This window comes from Sinocyclocheilus rhinocerous, unplaced genomic scaffold (assembly GCF_001515625.1).
Source record: "Sinocyclocheilus rhinocerous isolate Xijiao unplaced genomic scaffold, SAMN03320098_v1.1 scaffold1755, whole genome shotgun sequence".
Taxonomy (NCBI): domain Eukaryota; kingdom Metazoa; phylum Chordata; class Actinopteri; order Cypriniformes; family Cyprinidae; genus Sinocyclocheilus; species Sinocyclocheilus rhinocerous.
Window position 1 is genome coordinate 65,904 of NW_015627247.1, and position 21,660 is coordinate 87,563.

A 21,660-nucleotide genomic window follows, 5' to 3' on the forward strand; every position below is an offset into this window, starting at 1 on the left:
TATATGCTTTGTTATTTAATAGCAATTATTTGACAAAATTTGACAAAGGAATGACGATGTAAATATTTCATGTAGTATATTTCATATTTACAAAATTGCAATTTAATAGCAATAACGCTCTAAGGCATGTCCTCATTTAACTAGGTAAGCATGTGTTATGTATGTATGTGTGTGTGTTTATGTGTTTGGTGGCAACAGTGATGCAAGCTCTTGGCAACAGGCCTAAAATGTCAAACACAGATTCCCACTGGGGTCTCGGTGAGGAGTCTTACGTTCATCACGGACTCTCTGTGTTATTAGTGTGTCTGTAAGATACTGACAGTATGTGCTGCTGGAAACGTGTGTGTGTGTGTGTGTGAGAGCACACAGTTTCCCTATATTATTACTCCTAGTTATACTTTAACTGCGATAGTCCTGCGTTGTTTGACATTCCGACCATGACAAAGCATGTGGTATTTTACCTGTGTGTGTTTTGTGTTGTATTCAGGTCAATACTTCACATAGTTTATCACATTCCCAAAAGCAGCTTAATGAAGCTTTCATACATTTTCAGGACAAATTAATTTGTGTCTCCGCTGTAGATGCGTTTCCTGCTGCTGTTCAGTCGTCAGGGGAAGCTCCGGCTGCAGAAATGGTTCACGGCTTTCAGCGATCGTGACAAGAAGAAGATCATAAGAGACGTCACGCAAATGGTGCTGGCGCGACCGCCGAAGTCCTGCAACTTCCTGCAGTGGAGGGATCTGAAGATCGTCTACAGGAGGTCAGAGGTCACCTTCTTATCGCATGTGCTTTCCTCTGCATTACAATGCTTTCTGTAACTTTCCGACTCTGTCGCTCTCTCCCATAGAATAATTTAACTCGACCTTTGCCGCAAGTTAATGATCAGCCATCAAGCCCTAAAGCATTATGGTGCATTTACAGTCTGTCTGCATGCACCTTTTTAGATCTTTGCACATTAAAGTATCGTAATTTGGCATAGTCCAAAGATACTAAAACTACTAGAACATTTGCATGTTGAACTTTGACCTGCAGAGCAATTGTATTTGAACCTGATGCATCTTGTGGCATTTCTGCTGTCCTAGATTAAGGGAACTTTGCATGGTAGCAGTACACACTGACAAATAATGGCTGGCTGCAAAAGGGCTTAATAGTCCTTTAAGTTCATATGATTCCTTTTCTTAAAAAGGTTCCTTAGGAAGCTCTATTCAACTAAATATGGTTCCTTATTTGAAGATGAAATGCTTATGAAAAGAACCAGTGAAAAATGTGTATTTTTAAAAGTATACTGATCCAGGATCAGCCTGTGATTGTGTGTTGTATGTAAAAACATTTAGTCACTCAGAGCAGCTTGAAACCCAGTGACATTGACCTCTGACCTCTGTCCTGCAGGTATGCGAGTCTGTATTTCTGTTGTGGTTTGGAGCAAGGGGACAATGAGCTGCTCACACTGGAGCTTCTGCACAGATACGTCGAGCTGCTGGATCAGTACTTTGGCAATGTAAGGTTAAAAACTATAGTTTATTTAGAGTTTTTAAATAAATTCATACTTTTAATCAGCGAGGATGCATTAAATTGATCAAAAGTGACAGTAAAGACATTTAGAATGTATTTATATGTAATATATTATTATATAATGCTGTGCTGTTCTATTCACCAAATTATCCTGAAAAATTAAATATTTCACAGTTTACACAAAAATAGAAGTAGCATATCTGTTTTAACATTGATAGTAATAAGAAATGCTTCTTAAGCAGCAAATCAGCATATTAGAATGATTTCTGAAGGATCATGTGATGCTGAAGACTAGAGTAATGATGCTGAAAATTCAGCTTTGCATCACAAGAATAAATTACATTTTAAAATCTATTCAAATAGAAAACACTTATTTTAAATTCTAATAATATCTTACAATTTTGCTGTTTTTATCGTATTTTTGGTTAAAAAAAAATGCAGCCTTGGTGAGCAAAAGAGACTTCTTTCTAATCTAAGGCATTAAAAAATCTTTCCGATCTCAAACTTTTGAACAGTGTGGCATATATATATATATATATATATATATATGGCATATATAGAGTAATATTACTCATCCTCTTGGTAAGACTTTGATGTAATCAAGAGCATGTTAATGTGTTTTCTGAATGGTGTGAGTCATGTTTTTATGTTTTTGGCATCTAGATCTGTTTGCATGTGTTGCAGGTGTGTGAATTAGACATTATTTTTAACTTTGAGAAGGCATACTTTATCCTGGATGAGTTTATTATTGGTGGAGAGGTGCAGGAGACATCCAAAGCATCTGTGGCCAAATCAATGGAGGAGGCAGATTCTCTTCAGGAGGTGAAACACACACACACACACACACACAAGCTTGCTGAGGTGGTGATTCATCATGTTTTCACAGATGTGTGTGTACTATATGTACACAACCTGATCCTGTCTGCTCGACTGTTTGTTTTTCAAATAAATTATTACAGAGGCATTCATGAATGTTATAACTTCATGAATATATGTATTTAATTCTTACACTGGTCAAATATAACTCAGAGACATTGTGTTTTGTCCTCATCTTTTGACAGACGATGGAGGAGTATTTAAACAAACCCACATACTGAAGGAACATCACAGCCATCACCTCACTCCTCAAAGACACAACAACAAGAACTTCATATGCTGAATGTATTTAATTGAGCTTCCATACAAAGTCACAACACTGAAATAGCAACACTTTGCATTAGTAAGCATTTCAAACTACTTTTGAGATAGTGAGAATACTATTATTAAATTATAGGAGTTTAATATGTAGCACATTTGGTTTTAGACAATCAGGGAGAGATACACTCATGGACACTAATGGAGTCAGTATATATATATTTTTAAATAAACGTATATTTCTGAAGGATCATGTGATGCTGAAGACTAGAGTAATGATGCTGAAAATTCAGCTTTGCATCACAAGAATAAATTACATTTTAAAATCTATTCAAATAGAAAACACTTATTTTAAATTCTAATAATATCTTACAATTTTGCTGTTTTTATCGTATTTTTGGTTAAAAAAAAATGCAGCCTTGGTGAGCAAAAGAGACTTCTTTCTAATCTAAGGCATTAAAAAATCTTTCCGATCTCAAACTTTTGAACAGTGTGGCATATATATATATATATATATATATATATATGGCATATATAGAGTAATATTACTCATCCTCTTGGTAAGACTTTGATGTAATCAAGAGCATGTTAATGTGTTTTCTGAATGGTGTGAGTCATGTTTTTATGTTTTTGGCATCTAGATCTGTTTGCATGTGTTGCAGGTGTGTGAATTAGACATTATTTTTAACTTTGAGAAGGCATACTTTATCCTGGATGAGTTTATTATTGGTGGAGAGGTGCAGGAGACATCCAAAGCATCTGTGGCCAAATCAATGGAGGAGGCAGATTCTCTTCAGGAGGTGAAACACACACACACACACACACACAAGCTTGCTGAGGTGGTGATTCATCATGTTTTCACAGATGTGTGTGTACTATATGTACACAACCTGATCCTGTCTGCTCGACTGTTTGTTTTTCAAATAAATTATTACAGAGGCATTCATGAATGTTATAACTTCATGAATATATGTATTTAATTCTTACACTGGTCAAATATAACTCAGAGACATTGTGTTTTGTCCTCATCTTTTGACAGACGATGGAGGAGTATTTAAACAAACCCACATACTGAAGGAACATCACAGCCATCACCTCACTCCTCAAAGACACAACAACAAGAACTTCATATGCTGAATGTATTTAATTGAGCTTCCATACAAAGTCACAACACTGAAATAGCAACACTTTGCATTAGTAAGCATTTCAAACTACTTTTGAGATAGTGAGAATACTATTATTAAATTATAGGAGTTTAATATGTAGCACATTTGGTTTTAGACAATCAGGGAGAGATACACTCATGGACACTAATGGAGTCAGTATATATATATTTTTAAATAAACGTATACTTTCATTAATCAAGGATGCATTAAATTGATCAAACGTGACAGTAAAGACATTCATAATGTTCAAAAGATTTCAAATAAATGCTGTTCTTGATTTCTGAAGATCATGTGACACTGAAGACTGGCGTAATGATGCTGAAAATTCAGCTTTGCATCACAGGAATAAATTGCATTTTAAAATATATTCAAATAGATGTTATTTTAAATTGTAATAATATTTCAGAATATTACTGCTTTTACTGTGTTTTTGAAGAAACTTCTTTTAAAAACTAAAGTTTTAAATCTTAAAACTTTTGAACGGTAGTGTACATGTGGGATATTTGAATACACTGTGAAATTAGCCCTCTGGTTTCTGTTCATTGTGCAGTAAATTTTATTTTGATGTTATTTTTTATTTTGTGCAGACAATCCGTCTGTAACTCTCAGACAGATCTTAGATTGAACTGAAACTGAAAGAAAAAATGTTGTGTTGGAAGGACTGGCCAAGCTATTGATCCAAATCTGGAATGTTTTTATTTTAATTAAATAATAAAATGCATTTTAATAACAGTTTGTATGAATTGTAGTAGCACGAATGCAGCTCATTCTATACATGCATTTAAATATATAACCAAATTTTCATGACTCAAATGTAAATGCATTTTGAGGATGTTATGACCCCGGTCACACATGAAACAGAAACCAATCACCAAAAAACAAACAAAAAAGAGATTGTATGTCATGAAAAGTTTGCAGAGGTTGCTCGGCAGTAAGAGAAGCATTACACAGAGGACCATGGTGTGAACAAATGCTTTATTTACCTCTGCCACGTCACGCATGACCTCATCACACACACAAGATACTTACTGACTGAAAACATAACTGGCGTCATTAAGAGGGAGAAAATCTGTGTGTTCATATGTTGAAGAGGTAAAGCCGGCTACTTTTTACATTGTTCTATTCGCTATCTAAGAAACAAATTCATTGGGTTTACTAAAATACTCTTTTTTTTGCTATACAGAACAAGGAATGAGAAAAGCTGGAGCACTACATTGACTAAACGCAATTAGGGGATATATTTGTTTCAAAATATTTTATTATATGACAAACTTCAAACAATGAATATAATCGTTATCTACACATCTACATTTCAGGGACTGTTTTCCCCTCAGAGTCTGTTTCGTCGGCATTGTCGCTCTCCGGATCCAGATACCGCAGGATTTGCAGCATTGTGTTGTTGTCTAATCCCGCTGCTGCGTTCTTGTGATTCGCAGGTCCTTTTTCTGGCGCACCTTTGTCGAAGTAGTCAGCACGTTCGTACACGGGCTGATCCTCGTCACGTAATGGCGTCAGACGTGCACGTCTCTGTCCATGCGTGGACATTTCCGACGCCAGGTAATTAGCAAGTTCATCTTCCTCGCCAGCAGTGTCGTCATAATCATCCCTGCTGGTTTCCCTCTCGTAATAACTTGACGTTTTCGCTTGCGCTGGTCGGTTGTTTTGTTGCACTGCGTTTACCAGCTCAAGGATGTTCATGATGTCCTGGGCGACGCTGTTGCCCTCCGATGCCTCGAGCGGCCGCCGGTGAGGTGATGCGGCAAAGGTCTTGTGAGCAGTTGCGTATGGCGTGCGTGACTTTGTTGGGACTCTGAATAAATCCTTCTGCTTCTCGTTCTGGAGAAGCTCAAGAACTTCCTCCGCGCACGTCTCTGTCCATGCGTGGACATTTCCGACGCCAGGTAATTAGCAAGTTCATCTTCCTCACCAGCAGTGTCGTCATAATCATCCCTGCTGGTTTCCCTCTCGTAATAACTTGACGTTTTCGCTTGCGCTGGTCGGTTGTTTTGTTGCACTGCGTTTACCAGCTCAAGGATGTTCATGATGTCCTGGGCGACGCTGTTGCCCTCCGATGCCTCGAGCGGCCGCCGGTGAGGTGATGCGGCAAAGGTCTTGTGAGCAGTTGCGTATGGCGTGCGTGACTTTGTTGGGACTCTGAATAAATCCTTCTGCTTCTCGTTCTGGAGAAGCTCAAGAACTTCCTCCGCTGGGATTTGTAGCTTCTGTGAGATTTTGATGATCTGGGACAAAGACTCAGGGAGTGTGCTGTGCACGGGCTCAATTTCCCTCTCGTCCTTGTCGTCCTCCTCTTCGTCTTCGTCTTCATCCGCATCTTTTTTCTCCACCTCTCGGTCGCTTTCTTGCTCGCTCTTGCTGGCCTCTTGTCTTTTCTGCTGCTCCTGCTCTTTCTTTTCTAGGATTTTCAGAAGATAGTAGTCCACAAGCTTTGCAATGTCCTCAGACTCCTCCTCTTTTCCTGTTTGGAACCAGTCGGGTTGGTTGGATCTCTTGACATCATCGTCTTCTTCGTCCTCCTCTTGCTCATCATCCTCAAGGTTGCGATTAAACCCATGCCTCTCTCTTTCTTCCTCTTTGGCCTCTGTTTGTTCCTCCAAAGGTGCCCATTCATCAGTTCCCATGATGTCCTCCAAGACCATCTTCCTCTGCCTGTACAAGTCATTATCATTATCGTCATCTTCACCATCCTCCCGTTTGCTGTTGACCTTAGATGCGGAGATTCCACTCAGTTCCTCAAACACAGATTGAAGGGTCGCCAGCTTCTGGGGTGTGTACTGTTCTTCTGCATTCTCGTTGGTCCGTTTGAGAGGCTGCTCCTGACCCTCCTCATCCTCAAACATGAGTGGGAACTTCCAGTGCCGCCTCCGGCTATCTGGATTTGTCCACGAGGACCTTCCGTAATTCTCAGACGAAGTTTCCCTTTCTAGTTGTTGTTTTGGTCTTGGGAAGGGGTGGACGGCGTATCGAGGTTGAGATGGTGCGATGACCTTCTGGGAGTTTTTTTGGGGCACCATGTGTTCCTCGGTCTGTTGTAGTGTGGTAAGAACCGCTTGCAGCAAGTCTTGAGTTTTATCATTCTCGCTTTCCTCACTTTCTTCCATGCCTCTATCCATCCGGGCAGGGGCTGCCAGTTGCAGCATGGAGCGAACGCTCTCCATGTCGTCTGAAGTGTCTTGCTGGCGCTCGTCGTCAAGAGGATCAGGTGGGGTTCTCTGGCTGAGGCTTTGGATGTAACGTAGAGCTCTGAGCATCTCGGCACTCGGAGGAGGACGGATCTGGGACACAGGTCCATAAGAGACGGGTTCACTTCCGCTCAGGCGATGCTCCCTTAGCGTGGCCCCTTGAACTCCACAAACGAGAGAAAGGAAAAGAGGCAGAAGAAGTAGCGAGGGGAGGACGAACACCCCTGTTGCGCAGCATCTAGATGATGACGACATGTTTTACCTGAGAGAGGGAGGGAGGGAGAGAGGATAGATGGTGAGTCAGACAGTTTTTCATGAAAACTAAGTATAAAAGCTTTCACTGGGGTGGTACTCTATTAAAATAGGAACTAATATGGAGATTTTTGGTACTAATATGTACCATTTAGGGGTAAATAAGGTACAACCCCAATGACAGCTTTTGTACATTTTTGCAACACATACACAAATAGGTTTGCGCTATCAATTTCATGTATATTGATTATTCTGTAAAAATAATAAAGGTATGAAAGCTTTCACTGGCGTGGTATCCTTTCAAACTAAGTACTAAATGTACTAATATGTACCTTTAAGGTACTAATGTGCACCATTTAATGTAAATTTAGTACCATTTCGAGGTACAAAAGTGATAGCTTTCATACATTTTGCAACACATGCGCACACACAGATATGTTTGCATTAACAATTTCATGCATATTCATTGTTCTGTCATCAGTTTGTCAACTTCATCTCATTCCAAACCTGTACGATTGTTTCAGTGTTTTTGTCCATACAATGAAAGTCAGTGTGGTCCAGTGTTGTTTGGACCCCATTGAATTTCAATGTATAGGAAAGTCATATTAGAACAAGGTATTTGTATTATGAACAAATACCTTGTTCAAAATACCTTCTTTTGTGTTCCACTGAAGAAAGAAAGCCATGCATGTTTGGAATTACACGAGGGTGATTAAATGATGACAGAATATGTATCACCTGACGAACTATTCCTTTATCTTCTTACAAAGACCTACCCTTGATGACTTATTGCAGTCTTGTTTACAATGCTTAATTGACCATCGCGGGTTTCGCTTTGTTTGCATCTGTCTCTCTTTTTCTGACATCTGTTGAAAGCCTGTTGATGAGTGTTTGCGGAGCACTCAGAGAGCCTGCGCTGAAGATCTCATTAGTTTCTAAATTGCTGCCGCGACTAAATGAGTCATACCCCGTTGCTACGGGAGACCGCGCGAGGATCCGCACTGCTGTTGAACCGCAGAGTGCCGTCAAACGGAGAGGAGGAGAAAACCCCGGAGCACAACATCCTGCTCACTTCAATCTGTTTATACTTATTTTTAAGTGGAAATGTAGTAGAAAGTACTTTAACTTGGACATTTTCCGTCAGGTTTCAACCAAGTTTGTTTTTAAATGTGCGCAGCGTTCTAAATTAATTATTTGTAGAATTTAAAAATAAACACAAATGAGCTTTAAAATAGCAATTGTGCGCGAAACTGAGAATGGTTGTATATAAGAAGCGGTCGAACTTTTATTAATCACTTTTTCAACTTGTAAAACGCGTGCTTTTTTTGTTTCATCTCGCTGTTGATGAACGCTTTGCGCGCAGCAGGTTGCTAATATATAAAGCACTCCATACGCGTTTCTAAAGAGATAACCCAGATATAAGTGATGCATTTCGTCTTAAAGAACGCACAAATGAGTGTTTAAAGGCAAAAACCTTCTTACCTTTGCCTTTGGTCTGTTTTAAAGGGGAGTCGTGTGTGCGTTGCGCATCGCTCTCGGTGTTTATGGCTGTGCAGCACTGTGAGCACGAGCGCGGAGTCTCTCTCTCGTCAGCACCGCGGACAGCTCCGCCCGTTATAACAGACGCCACCTGATTCGTGCGTCACTGAAACAACATACGCAAAACCGGCCGCGCGCGCACACACACACACACACACACACACACACACACACACACACACACACTCCAGGCACTTCAAGGTTATTTATTTGGCATACAAACTCAAAATGAATGGTTTTATGAATGCATAACCTTGAATTCGTTTTATTATTCAGTTTTTCAGATCAAGAAGGGTGATCCCTTCTGAAAGGAGAGACCCCCCCCCCATCCCCATATGATTGTAAAGCGCTTTGGGTGTACAGCAATACACAATAAAGTGCTATATAAATGCATCATTAATTCCATTCAAAAAATCACCTATTTATCATCATCATTAATTAGATTTAACATGGTAAGTGCAATGAACTCTTCACTATATAACTTTGGCTTCACTTTAATTACATTTTAGTTGAAGTTTAGTGGGTTGGAATTTTGTAGTATATTTTGGTTGTTACCATGGTAATTTTATGTAAAAAAGCAGAAGAGCGCCTCTGATTAGAGGTTTCAGTGCCAAAAGGCCCTTGGTGAAGAAGAAACCCACTCATTATGACCTTCTCTTATCATGTAAAGTGGAAGCTCTCGAGTCTGATTGTGATATTATGATAATAGTCGATCACTGAAGAGCTATGGTACTTTGCTTTTGATCCGCACGCCCAGAATGCTCTTGGGAGATCTCGTTAGCTCGTCTTTCATTTGATCATGCAGCTGCTGTTGTGCCAAAAAAGCAATTTAATCCTTGAAGCATATTGAACATGAGGCATGGGAAGCTGAAAGCATCTCTCTCCCGTGCACACATGCGTCTCTTATGGCTGGCTGTGAGGTTCTGGTCATGCTGATTTGACTTCATCTGTAAAGCGTCTGGCGAGCGCTGAGTCACAGCGGAGAGCCGTGTGAGACAGGGACTGACGGAGAGGAAGACAGGAGTGTGTCTGGGACGGGGTTTGCCGCTGTGGGCTCTGGTTTTGTGAAGTGAGTGTGTGTTTGGCAGTGTGTCAGGAGCTGGTAGGAGGGAGATCTCGTTCATTCAGAAATCTGCTCTGCTGCTGTGGGTGGCCCACTCATTCACAGTCTCATTCAGAACAACACACACACACACAGTTCAGCGGGATGATGCTGATTGGGCCATCTACAGTCAAGCATTTATTCTCTTCTCATCTTTTTCATCACATCAAGTCTCGCCTATCCTGACTTGGCTCTTTTCTTCTCTCTTCTTTTCTACTCTGTTCTCATCTCTTATTTCTTCCTCTCTTCTTTTCCCCTCTTGTCTCTTTATTTGTTTTCTCTTTTTTGTTCTTCTCCTATCATCTCTTCTCTTCTTTTGTTTTCTTGTTTTTTCTTTTCTTTTGACATTTCATCTTTTCTCTCGTCATTTCATCTTTTCTCTCTTCTAATCACCTATTTATCTTCTCATCTCTTCTGTTTTCTTTTCTCATTTAATCTCTCCTTGTCTTCTTTTATCTCTTCTCTCCTGTTCTTTTCTCATCTGTTTTCTCTTCTCTTTTCTCTCTTCTTTCATCTCATATCTTCTCTTCTGGTCTTTGCTTGTCTTTTTTCTCATCTCATCTCATGTAATGTCTTCTGTTTTCTCTTTTCTCATCTCATGTAATCTCTTCTCATCTCGTCTTATCTCTTCTCGTATTTTTTCTCATGTCACCCATTGTTTCCTTTTTCTCATCTCATGTAATCTCTTCTCATTTTTTTTTACTTCTTATTTTTTTATCTTCTCTTTTCGTCTTTATCATCTTTTTTGCTTTTCTCAACTAGTTTCATCTATTCTCTTGTCTATTTATCTTCTCATCTCTTCTCCTTTCTCATCCCTTCTCATTTTCCCTTGTAATTTCATCTCTTCACTTCTCATCTGTTCTCTTCTCATCTCTTCTCTCATCTCACGTCATTGCTCTGACATCAGTGTATGTGCCTAAAGCCCGATCCTGTTCTGATGTGTGTGTGTGTGTGAGAGCAGGTGCACCATTGTTGTTACTGCACCTTTATTTTCATCTGTGTCCTGCACATTACAGATTCAGTAAACAATTCATGTAGACATCCTGTGTGTGTGTGTGTGTCTATGTGCTCCATTTACCTCTTTTGTTATGTAAGTGTGTTTATGGGCTAAAAACAGCTTGTTCTCCGGCTGATTCTGAATACAGCGTGATGGATGCATTGAATATTTCAGAGGACAAATCATATTGACAGAGGATGGAAGAGAAACACAGAATGCACACACACTGATCAGAGGGGGATGAGGCGTGTGTGACGTGCAGTACGAGACGGCCTCGAGCTGGAGTTGCTTTATATTCATCTGCTTCCTGGATGGTAGAAGTTCAGACGACATAAACAGCAGTGTCTAACCCTGTACATATTACAGTCTCGCAAGACAAATGACTAATTTTGGTTAAGTGCTGCTCTCACAACATTTTATTGTGCCCCATCAAAATATTTCATTTTATGTTACGTTTCAGAGTGCATAAAAGCCTTGATTTTCTTGAGATGTTTTCAAGTGTTTGAAAAAGGCATTGCATTAGTTTGTATGAATTTGACATGCTAACATACATAATGCAACATGCACATTACCATAAAACAAATTCTTGAATGTAAAAAGGCATTCAAAGCAAAACAGGTTAAATCGCCAACTGCTATATTCTGATGGTGCGCAGAAAAATTTAAAAAACGAATCTCCAGAGATGTAAATTAGGCTACATTAAAGATTAAAGCATCTTGTTGATTGCTATTGATTGCCAGTTTGTAAAAACAAAAAAATTGCGTTTAATGGGCATGGATAGGGCAAAGCATTGTTCTGAAATAAATGTTCAAATACACACTGTTTCGAAGTGTAGCCACAAGACTGATAACAAATCAGTGTAAGTGCATGAGTTGAAATTATAGTCTGTTTGACAGTTTCACTTTTTAACCCCAGAACTTTTTTTAAAGGGAACTGTCAAAGCAATGCATCACTCCAGATTGTTCCCATATGTTTATGCTTTGTCCACGTGTCCCAGCCACCTACACACTGATCCAAACTCGCACTCGCTGTCTGTTGTTGTTGTTTAATCCTGTCATTTGTTTTCTCTGAAAGTTTCTTCGCAGGAGATCACACACTTGTGCATGTGCAACCCTTCAGCATCGACACATCTCAACGTGACACGTCTTGTTGTGTTTATTCCCCTGTGCAGTGCTTGTGGTAGTAAATTAAGCACATTTAAATAGACAAAACATGAAAGATGTTTCCCCCTACAATAAATGTCAGGTATTTATGGTTTGTGTTCCCATGAAACAATGTGAGGCAGCATTCATATAATTTGTACGGTGACAAACAGAGAGACTGAGAACACGATACACTGGTAAGATTTAGTTTTTCTGTATATTTGAGAGAGATTATCTTTGTTTATCTGTCAAACATCACTCCTTTCTGGCAGTCAGTTTTCCCATGGCCCCCAGCACTCAATGTTCTCCTCATTTTGACTGAATCCTCAGTTGTATCTGGGCATCAAACCGTGCCTCCCACACTGAGACACATGCAAAACATTTCCGGTCTATCAGAGCGAACAGTGTTGTTAGCCTATGAATGCAAGTAGAGATGCCAAACAGGTTCTCTTGGGTAAAATTGTGGGTATTCACAGTTGTACTCATAATTTTATGCAAAAATGTAAACTATATTTAACTTTTTTACTTAGTACTACCCTGATTATGCATTTACACTGATACTTAAATTTTCACAAATTATCCTGTTCGTACTCTTAAGTTGTTTTAAAAACTGGCTGTATGTAAGCATTTAAATAGGATAACTTGTATAAATTAAGTTTGTGTGTGTGTATGTGTATTTGTTCTGAAATACTCAATTCTGATTGGTCAATCGTAGCAAAGCTGTAGTCGTTTGTTTCGCGGACATTTATTTATATTGACATTAGGATCCATCTCCTGGTAAGCCATTATGAGCTATATACGGAGATGGATTGTGAAATAAATGTCCGCGAATGTTAGATCTGATAGAGTGTGCTAATGTATGATATGTAAAAATGTTTTCTCTAACCTGGTATGGACTACGGCTGGTCATAAATAGCCTATAGCCGATGAACGCCGCGGTTCTACCATTGGAGAAAGCGTAACGGTCAACTTGGATCACATGTGCCTTGATAACCAATCACATTACAGCCTTGACGTTTTTGAATTTCTGTCAGAGTTGCGCTGTTTGCATGGGGCAGTTCATTTCCGATTTTGTTGCTGATTTGAAATATGTAATTTAATTGCAAGTTCAGTGAGCAGTTTTTGAGGTTTCAGGAATCCCGCATTCATTTAGATAGGACTTGGGAGCTGCCTGGAGGCGTTGCAAATATGGCCGCCGAGTCAACAGACTTTCCTTGAAAGGGACTTTGTTTTGGATACCTCAGAGACCGTAAGTATATTACTGTAAAATTGCTGTAGTGCTCATCTTGTTGCTACACCGATTATTTTATACAGTGTAATGATTAGTGGAAGATTTATGGTAATATACAGGTCAAATTATACAATAATTTTGACTCAAAATTTCACATCCACATTTGTTTATTCAGCGAATAAACATTTATTAAACGGGATAGTGTACAGTCAGACTGTCATCATAGCAAAATAAACACCTGATTGTTGTTTATTTTGTAATAATGTCCGGTTGACTGTATCCATTATGCAGCTTCTTTTGGACATTTTATAGGCATTATTAGTTTTTATTTATAAGATTGTATCTCTTATTTATTTTAATAAAAATCTTATTCTGCAAGTAATATAAACTTATGAAACAAGAGAGGTATGTCAACTCAATAGACGTAATTGTGTGTCAGCAATCACCTAATACTCTAGACAGTTCATTTTGTGTTCTTGTTACTTCCTCCTGTTTCTCTCTTCCGCTCCCCCTCTGCCGTCTTGTGTGTGGGTGAAGGTTGTTGGTTTCAGTATCTTGAGGAAAGTGCAGCAGCCTGTTGAGGGACTCTAAACAGATCAACACGCATTACAATTTAATTACTTCTCCTCCACAACACACACACACACAACAGCAGATCATCGCACTGATCTGAGCCAACGAGTCCTGTGTGTGTCTCTCGTTCTCTCTCCTTCCCCTTCATCTCAATTATTGATCAGCATTTCCATCAGTTTCATTGTTGAAATGGACTCCATATCCCATGATGCCTCCTACGCGGTCATTAAAAGCAAAGTAGTTTCCTGTTTGAGATTAAGGAGGTTTAATCAGGAAAATGCCTCATCACGACAGAAAATAAAAAGTAAATTTAATGCATTTTAAGGGATAAAAATCAGATGTCAAAATGCAGTCCCTTTAATTTGGCTGTACTTCTCCTGTAGTTGTTTTATTGCCTGTCTGTTTCTGTTTATTGCTGGACAAATAGTTCACCCAAAATGCGAAAGAATAGAAATGTCAATCTAACTTTATTGCTTCTTGCATGTCCTGTGAGGTGAGCGTGATTTCACGAAGTACAACATGTTCCTGGATCAACATCCTTGTTGTCCCTGGAACACCATTCCTATCAACCAATCAGAATTGAGGGATGACTTTTCAGGAAATATCAGTTTTAGGCTTACAATCAGGGTTAGGTGCTTCTACACCCTCGTTAATCAGCTATCATTTCACACTGTTTTTAGGAATAAATTATGGGTAGGGTCAGGTTTAGGGGTAGGGATTGGGTTAAGTCTGTATTTTTGGACCGATATGTTGGTCCAGGAACATGTCTTACTTGGCAAAATCACGGCGACCGTCCTGTGATCAGTTCATTTATATTGATGTCAAATTTGATGCAATGTGTCTTAACTTGCCATAGGTGAATGTAGATTCGTGTAAATTAAATTTGAGATCTGCAGTAGTGTTCAATTTTATGTTTTGATACCAAAGCAGGCTTGAAATAGCACATTATAAGTGCCTTTTTTTGTCCATTTTGGAGTTTAACATCCTCTTTTGTTATGGAAAAGAGCAGCTAGGACACTTCTGCAAAATATCTTCTTTTGTTTTCCACAGAAGAAAGAAACTCATACACATTTGGAATGACATGAGAGTGAGTAAATGTTTTTTATTTGTGTGTGAACTATTCCTTTATTCATTTATGCAATTTGATTTTGAAGGAAAGGGTGAATTGAAAGTCGTCTTTGCTTTGAGCCACTTGCAAGTTAATGGCATCAAGTGAAGGAGGAAAACATTATTAAGGCATCATGCGTTGGAGATCTTTCCGATAGGTTCTCTTTGTTGCCTCTCATAACAAGATCACTTTTCTTTATCGCACCTCAGCAGACAAGAAAAGAGAAAGGAAGCGAGAAAAGCAGATGTAAGAAGACCATGTGTGGCTTCAGGGAAGCCTTTGGGGATCAGAAATGGAAAGGAAACCGCTCAACAAAAGGGTAAATAGAAGAAGAGCCGTTAAACTGAGCTGCGCCTAAAATATCTGTTTAACGCAGACACGTCGGTCACTGACGCAGATGCCGGTGACGCACTCCTGACCTCTGAAGACCCTGTGATTGACAGGTAATCTCAGGACACTGGGAGGAGCCCACACAAGAGAGAACATCAGTCTGTCTGACGGAGAGAGAGAGAAAGAGAGGACGGAAGCAAGGATAGAAGAGTGTTTTGCAGTGCTGCCAGCAATGACTCATAGGTCAGATGTGTGAGTGTGTGTGTGTGTGGCTGAATCGAAGTGAGCTTTAATGAGGAAAAAAGAAAATGTAAAGACAAAGGGTAATAGAGGAAGAGTGCAACACAAGTGTGAAGGGACAATGACGAAACAAATTAGATTATTGAGGAACGTTTGACCGAGCACAACTCTCTGTCATGTTGCTGGAGTGTTGTAGATGGTTGCCAGGGTGTTGTTGTGCTGTTGCTAGGATGTACTGGGATGTTGTTACAGTATTGCTAGGTAGTTGGTACAATGCTCTTAGTGTTTTAATGCATTGTTGTGGTTGCTAAAGTACACTGAAAAAAAAAAACGAATGTAGGGTTTACTTTGAAACAATTTTTACTTAAAAATTGCTAGGAAATTCACAAATAAGCACAAAGAAACAGCAAGTAACATATTGAATTAAACACGACATTTTAAAGTAGAAAAACTGAAATAGTATTTTCTTTAAAAACCTCCTGCTGCTGCCACTACTAATATAGAAAAAAACATTTAGGGTGGTTGCAATGAGCAAAAGTGTTCTGAGTGGGTTTTAGCTTATTGCTAGTGTGTATTGGGTGGTGTTTCAGGTGGTTGTTTCTATGTGGTCATTCAGGTATTCTGCATACATTACTATTACTATTTATTATTTCTGTAGCACGAATGCTGCACGCTGAAATTTAATATGGTAACACTTTATTTTACAGCATCCTTGTTACACTTGTTACATGTACTTACTATTATAATAACAATTAATTATGCATAATTACATGCAAGTAACCCTAAGCCAAAACCTAATCCTAACCCTGCCCATATAGTAAGTACATGTAGTTAATTAATATTACTCAGTATTTATATGTATAATTGCACTGTAACACGGACACCTTAAAATAAAGTGTAACCTTAAATACTTGGTGTTTGCTTGATTTGAACGGACTAATAATAACACATCTCTCAATTCAGTTTTCAATTCAGATGTACTTTATTGGCATGGCAGGTATATCTGTTACCATGTATTTAGAACAGATATTAAATAAACAAAATGTAAAATTATAAAATACAAATTATAAAAGTAAACAGAATTCTAAACTTTCTAGAAACATTCTAAAATTCTAAACTGTGTGTTTGAGAATGCATCACTGATGGGTCGGCTCGTTTCTCTTTTTGTGACTGGCATTGATGTACCATGCTGCTCATAGTTAGGAGCTGGTGAGTCTCCACATCTCTTTGGCTACAGTATGGTCATATCCAGGTATCTTTGGGCCACCAGTTTTGTCAATATCTGCTTGTTTCCATAACCAGAGTGTGATTGCTCAGTCTGTACCTTGTCATTATTTTTTCTTAGTTCAGTCTGAGTTATTCGGCTGTTGTATAATCTCTGTTCAGGGCCAAATAACATTCAAGTTTACTTTGATTTTGTGTTGTTTCAGTTCAACAAGTCATTTGTTTATTCATTTAGTATGCTTGGACAAGTTCATTTGGGTTGAATTGTGACTTGTTTATCTCTCAAGTTAAAATAGGGTGGTGTTAAAGAGATCATTTCCCCAAGGGTTTTGTTCACAGCAAAGAGCTGAGGAACACACACACACACACACACACACACACACACAATCATACAGAGGCAGACAAACAGCTTTAATAACTCCGTAGGTGTGTATTGATTATACAAGCACCACATATCATAGAGAAACTTCCTTGTTTTGATTCCAAAATCTATAACTAACACACATTCTGAACACAGTTTGCAGTGTTCACAGTGACAAAGGTGGGTGGTAACATCAGTGAGGGGACACAGGTGTCAGTCAGCCAAACCCCTTAGCAACAACAGCTGTCAACATCTGTATCCATAGCAACTGTGCTTGTTCTATGCTTGGTAACAGCATTTCAGTAACAAATTCCAATCAATGAGAGCAACTAATTATTCCTCATCTGATTAAAGGGGTCATATGATGTTGCTAAAAAAAAACATTATTTTGTGTATTTGGTATCTCTTTGGATTTGAGACTTTAGTCTTTGCAACTTTACAGATCTTCTTTATGCACCAAGAGATTGTAACACTCCAAAGAGAAAGGAAAAATTGAAATCGCATCATATAACCCCTTTAATATGAGCGAGTTGACATTCTCATTCTCACTTGACATTACAGTGTTTATTTTATTTAAAGAGTGAATACGGAGTCATCATAATTAACTGCATTTAATGTGTAATCTATCTATCTATCTATCTATCTGTTTTCAGATTTTGAAAGAGTCACATTTATTTTGACCATAACATCATCATCTTTTATGTTTTGCTGGTTTACTCTCATGCATTATGTTTTCCAGCAGTCGTGTTTCTGCACGTATTCATGCTCCAGGAAATTAAGAGCTTTGGGAAAATCAGCTGGGGGTCTCTTACTAGCCTCCCGAAATCATGAAGCTTATCTTAGTTGTTTTATCAAGTCAAGTTCAGCGAATCAGTGAGTTCAAGCCAGCGTCCGCTCAGACCACCAGAATGAAACACTTAAACTGAGATCTGATAGCAAGATCAGATCAAAATGAAGGTTCTTCATGGTTTCTTGCCCATAGCTGTGTAATTTTGTATGTTAAAATACTCTCTCATATCTCAATTTTCTGTTCTGACTACCTATAAGCCAGCCATTGTTAGTTTGATGTACTGAAGAGTGTAGCGAATCAGCTCATGGGAAATATGAATAATTAATCATAACTAGTTATAATTAATTATAAATATTTAGATCCGCTGTAGATATTTAGCTGACCTCTCAGGGTCAGCTGTCTGTCAATTCTAAGAACGTTAATTTCCTGGTTAAGGGAAATAAGTGAAAAACTCTTGACGCATTCAAAGCATTGATCTGTTTATTTGAGCAAGCCAATATGACAACAACTGAGTCAACCAATGACGTAAGTTTGAGGACGATTCCTGTTAGATACCCTTTAATTTGAGATGCAGAGACAATTATACGCAGGCCTTTCATAGGTTGACCTCTTGACAACATCTCGACCAGCCCAACAAGCCAACATTGACTGTGAATTTGGTATGAGACGATCTATTTGTCCAACCAATTTGATGATGTTAGTGGTGCAGACGTTACACACTTCACTTTTAATGTATCAGTAATATCTGCTACACAGCGATGAGAAAACTGGAAAGGAACTGGAGGCTTTTGAATAATAAGTTTCATGTTTTTCCAAAGAAAATGACCCTAGTAATCTCATGTCTCCTTCAGAGTTTTAGACGAGATCTTAAGAATGCTATCAAAGGTTGTACATGTCAAATGAAAACATTTCTCATTGAATACCTAGACCTAAAGATCATATGAACTACTATATCAATATTAGATGAATATTGACTAAACATTGACTAATCTGTGTCTATTTTATTTTATGTCCTTAGGCATTTTAGGAGGAACATCTGAAGTTGATCCTCTACTGAAGCATAATGAAGAACTCCAGTAAGTCTCACAACTATGAAACATCCATGAAAGAGCCACTAAGCATTTTTTTTTTCTCTGGGTATAGGTTCAAAGAAACTTCTTATCAACAACCGTTTTTGGCCGTTTAGGTTTCTTGAGTTGCTCTTTGCATTTTAGAAGTTCTTCATATCGTTTTTCTGGGTTTTTAAGCAACAGGGCACAGATGGTTTTCTAAAGAATTATAATAAAAAGTACTTTATGGAACTTCAATAGTATATATCCCTTTGTAGATTTAATTGGAACTTGAGCAGTAATGTTTTACAGCACAAGGCTTGAGTCTGTTCTTCAAATTCTTTAAATATTCTGGGCCAGTTTGATCTTCGCCATTGAACCATTTCATGCAAAATTACATTAACATTTATGTGCTTGCTTGGACTTCACTACTGCTTTTTCAGGAGCACCCATCCACCCACTCGCACATCAACATGCCCCTTACACGGATGTCCTTCCGCCATCCGGATATCTGACTGCCACATGTAAATTAAGCACTCCCTTTGGAACCTGTTGCCATAGAAACTCTCATTAAGAGCCAAGAGACATGAAACATTTGCGTGTTCAGACTCATCTGAGGATGGTTTGGGTCAGTGTGTGCATCTTATCAATATGTTCAATATTATTGGTACTCTTGATCTTCCTAATTACATCTGACTATTCAGATTGTTACCCAATATTTAAATATGAATCAGTCAAGTTGGGTTGCCATTTAAGACATGGCAAGCTTCATACATGTTCTATTAATTGGAAAGTCATAAAGGTCAGATGAGAAAGAGAGAAATTAAAAGAGGGGTAAAGAGAATGGATTGTATTTGTTTTTCTGTGTTAGGGATTTACATGGTAAATGTTAGTCTCAAATGTCAGCGTGACTAAATCAGTGAGCAAAGAGAAAGAGAGAAATTACTTATTTTACCATTTATTTTGAGCACAAGTGCACTGCCAAAACATGTCTATGGCAGGATGTGAACTAACCCAGCAATTAAACCCAAAATAAAAATTATTTCCTTGTGCTTTTTCATGGACCACAAAAAAGATATTGGACAAAATGTTTACATTTTATACAATGACAGTAAATGGGGACATTTCTGGTGAGCTGCAAAAAATTAATGACACGTGATAAGGGCAAAGCTCACTTCAATTCAATACAGACATATTGAAAATTTTAATTATTGAAAAAATATAACTGAGTTCAGTAAGTCACTCAGGTGTTGACTGAATAGCTGTTCCGGGTGCGTTTCCCAAAAGCATCGTTAGCTATATGATCGCAAGTTCCATTGAACTCTAATGGTAACGATGGAACCTGCGACAGTTGCTTTTGGGAAACGCACCCCAGATTGATTCAGTTCACTAAAGGATTCATCAGAGTGACTGAAACCGGTAACTCGTCTTTTTGAAACATTCATTAAAAGAACTATCGCTAATTTGTTTCGTGAGCTGGTTGTGCTGAATGTTCAACGGTTTTTAGTGAATCAAATGTACAGCCAAACTCGAGAACTTTCGATCTCGAAAACGAATGGGTGCAGTCTTTCGTTTGAGGACAACTCAAAAGAAAAACGTTTCTTGTCATTATTTCTTGGTAAATGGTTTATAATTGATTTTAAAGGTCCACTGAAGTGCTTTGAAACCGTTTGAATCATGCAGCGTTGTTCTGTGTGTTGACGTCATTTCAACTGAAACAGTCAGGGCGGGACATATCAAGCAGTCCCGCCCCCTTTTTAAAATAACCAATAGCGTTTTGTTTATATCACAGTTACAGTTTGGACCAGAGCCGTTGAGCTCAGTAAAGCTGCATTTGATAGCATATGACAGCCACAATCTCAGTAGAACTCAAATGGGTCCGTTAAGTTTTCTGCGCCGACTCGTGCATATTATCCGCTCCGTGTATCGTGTCTGTGGACCGGAGCAGACTGTGTGCACGGTGCGACAGTTAGCGTGAAACCAGACTTCATTCGCCCCAACGGAAAGAATATTTACACTGTCTGAATCGTTCCCTATCCCCTATATAGTGCACTACGTGCCATTCACCGTACAGAAAATACAAATCCTGTGAACAATTGACCGATTTGAGCTTCAGTGTCTATTTATAGTGCAGGGGGCGGGACGCTTCGGGTTCTAGAGAGCATTTGATTGGACAGAAAGTTTGATGAGAAACTGAAGTGTGATGTCATCAAAACCGCTGATCCATATTGACGGAAGTGAGAGACTGTAGTTTTGAATGCTTACATCTTGTAAAAGCTAATTTTTTAAAATTGTTTTGGAGCACACTATCTTATAGATAATCTTAAGCCTGACAAATTCATACCAAAAGCCAAAAAAGTCAATTTTGATTTCATGGGGACTTTAACCTTTAAATACGGACTAAAAACTCAACTCATTTAAAATATGAGTTCGTTTCTGGTTGCACTAAAGATTCAGCGGGGGAGTGCCGCTATTTAAAAAAGGTACGAGTGCAATGCTCTTATGTTTTTGCTGAAAACTGAAGAAAAACTTTTATATTTCCATCTGTAAGTGATAGTTGTTTCATCATATAGACCTTCCAAATTTGGAGAAAGGCAGCTGTCTCTTTCTCTGTTCATATATTCAGAGGTGGACAAAGTAGCAGTGGCGGCTTGTGGGTTTTAAAATAGAGGAGGCACAGTAATTGTATTGGTCTGGGGACTCCATGTTG

General features: G+C 38.7%; 2 protein-coding genes across 3 annotated transcripts in view; one reads left to right on the forward strand and one right to left on the reverse strand.

The window, feature by feature from the left end:
* The window catches only part of ap1s3a (adaptor related protein complex 1 subunit sigma 3a), a 6,291-nt gene extending 3,434 nt beyond the window's left edge, over positions 1-2,857 (forward strand). For both annotated transcript variants that reach the window (XM_016534281.1, XM_016534276.1), the window contains 4 exons: positions 582-760; positions 1,390-1,498; positions 2,197-2,334; positions 2,574-2,857. In XM_016534281.1, the coding sequence (XP_016389767.1) occupies positions 582-760; positions 1,390-1,498; positions 2,197-2,334; positions 2,574-2,609 (462 nt within the window). In that variant the 3' untranslated portion in view covers positions 2,610-2,857. The remainder of the gene's footprint in view (positions 1-581; positions 761-1,389; positions 1,499-2,196; positions 2,335-2,573) is intronic.
* Positions 2,858-4,773: 1,916 nt separating this feature from the next.
* Positions 4,774-8,860, reverse strand: LOC107725137 (secretogranin-2-like). Its single transcript, XM_016534299.1, has 3 exons — positions 8,747-8,860; positions 5,973-7,274; positions 4,774-5,613 (listed from the first exon to the last, which is right to left on the reverse strand). The coding sequence occupies exons 2-3, from the start codon at positions 7,265-7,267 to the stop codon at positions 5,118-5,120; spliced, it is 1,791 nt and encodes a 596-aa protein (XP_016389785.1). The 5' UTR covers positions 7,268-7,274; positions 8,747-8,860; the 3' UTR covers positions 4,774-5,117.
* Between the last annotated feature and the right edge of the window lie 12,800 nt (positions 8,861-21,660).